The sequence below is a fragment of the Benincasa hispida genome, chromosome 3 (assembly GCF_009727055.1).
Source record: "Benincasa hispida cultivar B227 chromosome 3, ASM972705v1, whole genome shotgun sequence".
Lineage (NCBI taxonomy): Eukaryota > Viridiplantae > Streptophyta > Magnoliopsida > Cucurbitales > Cucurbitaceae > Benincasa > Benincasa hispida.
The window spans coordinates 22420075-22423114 of NC_052351.1; the positions used below are offsets into that span (position 1 = coordinate 22420075).

The following is a 3040-nucleotide window of genomic DNA, read 5'->3' on the forward strand; positions in this document are numbered from 1 at the left end:
AAAAAAAAAAAAAAAAAATATTTTGAAAATTACGTTTTTTTAGTTCTCAAAATTTGGTTTGGTTTTGTAAACCAATGATGAAAAGTAAATTACCAAGGGAGAAATTTGAAGGTGGAAGTAATGTTCATAGACTTAATTTTAAAAAACAAAAACAAAAAATAAAATAATTACAAAATGAGACCTTAAAGATAAAGTTAATGTTTTAATTTTTGAAAACAAAATGATTACTAAACCAACTTAAATCTTCTGTTTTTAAGAATATGACTATAAATTCAAATCTTCCTATAAGAAAGTTACATAAAAGCCACTCCAAAGAAATTAAACGAAAATGAAAACCCAATTTTCCAAAACTAGAAATTCAAAATGGTTTTCATACTATTTGAATTCTCTGTCTAATCAATTTTTACTGTATATTAAAAAAAAACATGTCTGATAAATTCTTAAACTAACATTTTTGTGTCTAATATATTTGAAAACTTAAAAATATGTGAGATGTAATAAAAATCCATTACACAAACAACTGAAAGTTAGAGTGTGAGATAAAACTAAAACCTAAGTATTAGACAGTTTTTACCGTCTCTCAAACTTTGACCCATTTGAGAAAGTAAGAACGAACAAATACAAACCTTTATAGCTTTCTTTCTAATTTGACCATTACATTCTTAGAGTAATTGAAAAATTAAATACAGACACACAAGTATATAAAAAAATTAGAATGGAAAATTTGTAATGAGGCAAAGTATAGTACGACACCTTGTTAAGGCCAGGGATGAGAGCTGAAAGAGCAATGAATCGTTGGCTAAGTTTCTCTCTACGTTTTCTCTCAGCTATGACATGTTCTCGAGCATGCAAAGGATTTCTATTCATCGACGACGAACATTTCTTCCAACTTTTCTCATTATTATTCCAATAACTTTCACTAATATTTACCGATTCATAATCCATCTCAATTTTGGCCCCCACACTGCCTTTCCCACATTTTGAATTCGAAAAATTTTCGAAGCTAATTATTTGGGAAGTGGATGATGACGAATCTGCCTTATAATTGCCATCAAATATTTGACATTTAATCCCCCCGTCCACCGCCACCTTCAATTGCTTTGTCGGCCTTTCCGTCACCGCAGACGGCGGAACCGGCGACTCATAAAAGTCAGTCCCACTCCAACTCCCACCAGAGTACTCCTCAAATTTGAACTCATCCAACGAAAAATCAAAAGGGTCTACCTTAAATTCATCCATAAACGACGGAGGATCTTCAATTTCCTAAAAAAAAAAATCCAAAACCATTCACCAAAAGATAAATATATATTTTAATTAATTGAATAAAAATTAGAGGTAATTAAAATTACCCATTCAGATATCCATCTGGCTGATGAGATCTCCATAGCAGTACTGAACTCAATGGGATCAAACTTAATTAGAAAGAGCAATTTGATTAATATTGTTGATTTGTGAGAAATAGACAAAAAATGAAAGGGGTTTTATAGAGATAAGGGACACGGTTTTTTTGGGAATGTGGCACGTGTGAAAGAGTGGTACAGTCAACTTTCGGGTTCGTATTTGGTCAATGGATCTGTGAATTGAATTCTCTCACGTTTTGGCTCTTTCTTAAACAAATCTTATTTTATTCAGAATTATGCAATTTTTTAAAATTTCAGGTCCTCCTTTGCAATTCATCTCCTTTTAACCTTTTCTAATTTTTAGTAATGTATAACTCTGCATACCACAAATATAATCAGAGGAAGACTCGTCAATATTAAAATTTAAAACATTGAAATTGATTTTATTATATATTTCTTTTAATAAAATATTGAAACAGAAAAATAATAATGAAAATTAAAGTGATCCATTTTTTCTTCGTGTAAACAAAGTTTAATCATATATAAAAAGGCAGTATTTCATTTCGTTTTTTTGTTATTTTTTTCTTTTCATTTCTTATATTTTTGACTTGTACCATAAAATCCTCATCTATCAGTGTGAACAAATTTGTAAGATGGTGACTGGTGACGGCTGAATGTTTAGAAAATCCGTTGCGGCAAGTACTTTATTTCGTAGAAAGGAATATATTTTCATTTATTAGAATGCCCTCCTCAGTTTAGAGGAGCTACAACAGTGATGGATAAAATTTTATTAAGGTAAATATCAATTTACACCGTTAATTTTGAGGTTGATATCAATTAAAATCCCAATTCTAAACTAATAATTGTATCGATTCAAACTCTAAACTTTTATGAGTGTATCAATTTAAATTCAAACTAGTAATTATATCAATTTAAACATTGAATTTTCACAAGTGTATCAATTTAAACTTGAAGTTTCATAAGTGTATCAATTTAACCTCTCCATTATGTTTTATTTTAATACATCTATGAAAGTTTGGAGTTTAAATTGATATACTTATGATAGTTTAGGGTTTAAAATTGAAACAATTATTAGTTTGAGGTTTAAATTGATACTAACCCAGTTTAGGGCTTAAATTGATATAACTATTAATTTGTAGTTTAAATTGATACAACCTCCAAAGTTCAAAGGTACAAATTGATATTTACTCAATTTATTAAGACTGAATTCTATTATATTATGTTGAGAATTTCACATTGGAAAAATTAAAGGATCTCATACTCTTAATAAGATAGATGAAATATTTCTCTTATTATCATTTTTTTAATATGAAACTCATACTATCAAATATATTATAGTCTACAAACTTGAATTTGTTTGCTTTTAGTTGCTAAAGGTTGTATAAAAACTTATTTCAAATAACTTATATAAAATTTCATTAATTATTTCTTGAAAGAAGAAAAAAAACGCGAAAAACTTTAGAAGTTATGACAAGATGTTTAATATTTGTTTCTAGTTTGAATCAAAGTATGTGTATTGTTAATATGATGATTAATCAAAGTATGTGTATTGTTAATATGATGATTCACACCGAATTACACAAGTTTAATCTTTATGTTTGTTTAAAATTTAAAAAAGTTACTTTTATACCTAACATAAATGATAGAACTGAGATAATCAAATATACAAATGAGATATT

At 27.8% G+C, this 3040-nt stretch overlaps 1 protein-coding gene across 1 annotated transcript in view; it reads right to left on the reverse strand.

Moving 5' to 3' along the window:
* Positions 1-1439, reverse strand: part of LOC120074395 (transcription factor bHLH18-like) — a 2659-nt gene extending 1220 nt beyond the window's left edge. The window contains exons 1-2 of the mRNA XM_039027510.1: positions 1350-1439; positions 754-1263 (exon numbers count right to left, since the gene is read on the reverse strand). Of these exons, the coding sequence (XP_038883438.1) occupies positions 754-1263; positions 1350-1385 (546 nt within the window). The 5' untranslated portion in view covers positions 1386-1439. The remainder of the gene's footprint in view (positions 1-753; positions 1264-1349) is intronic.
* Positions 1440-3040: the final 1601 nt, after the last annotated feature.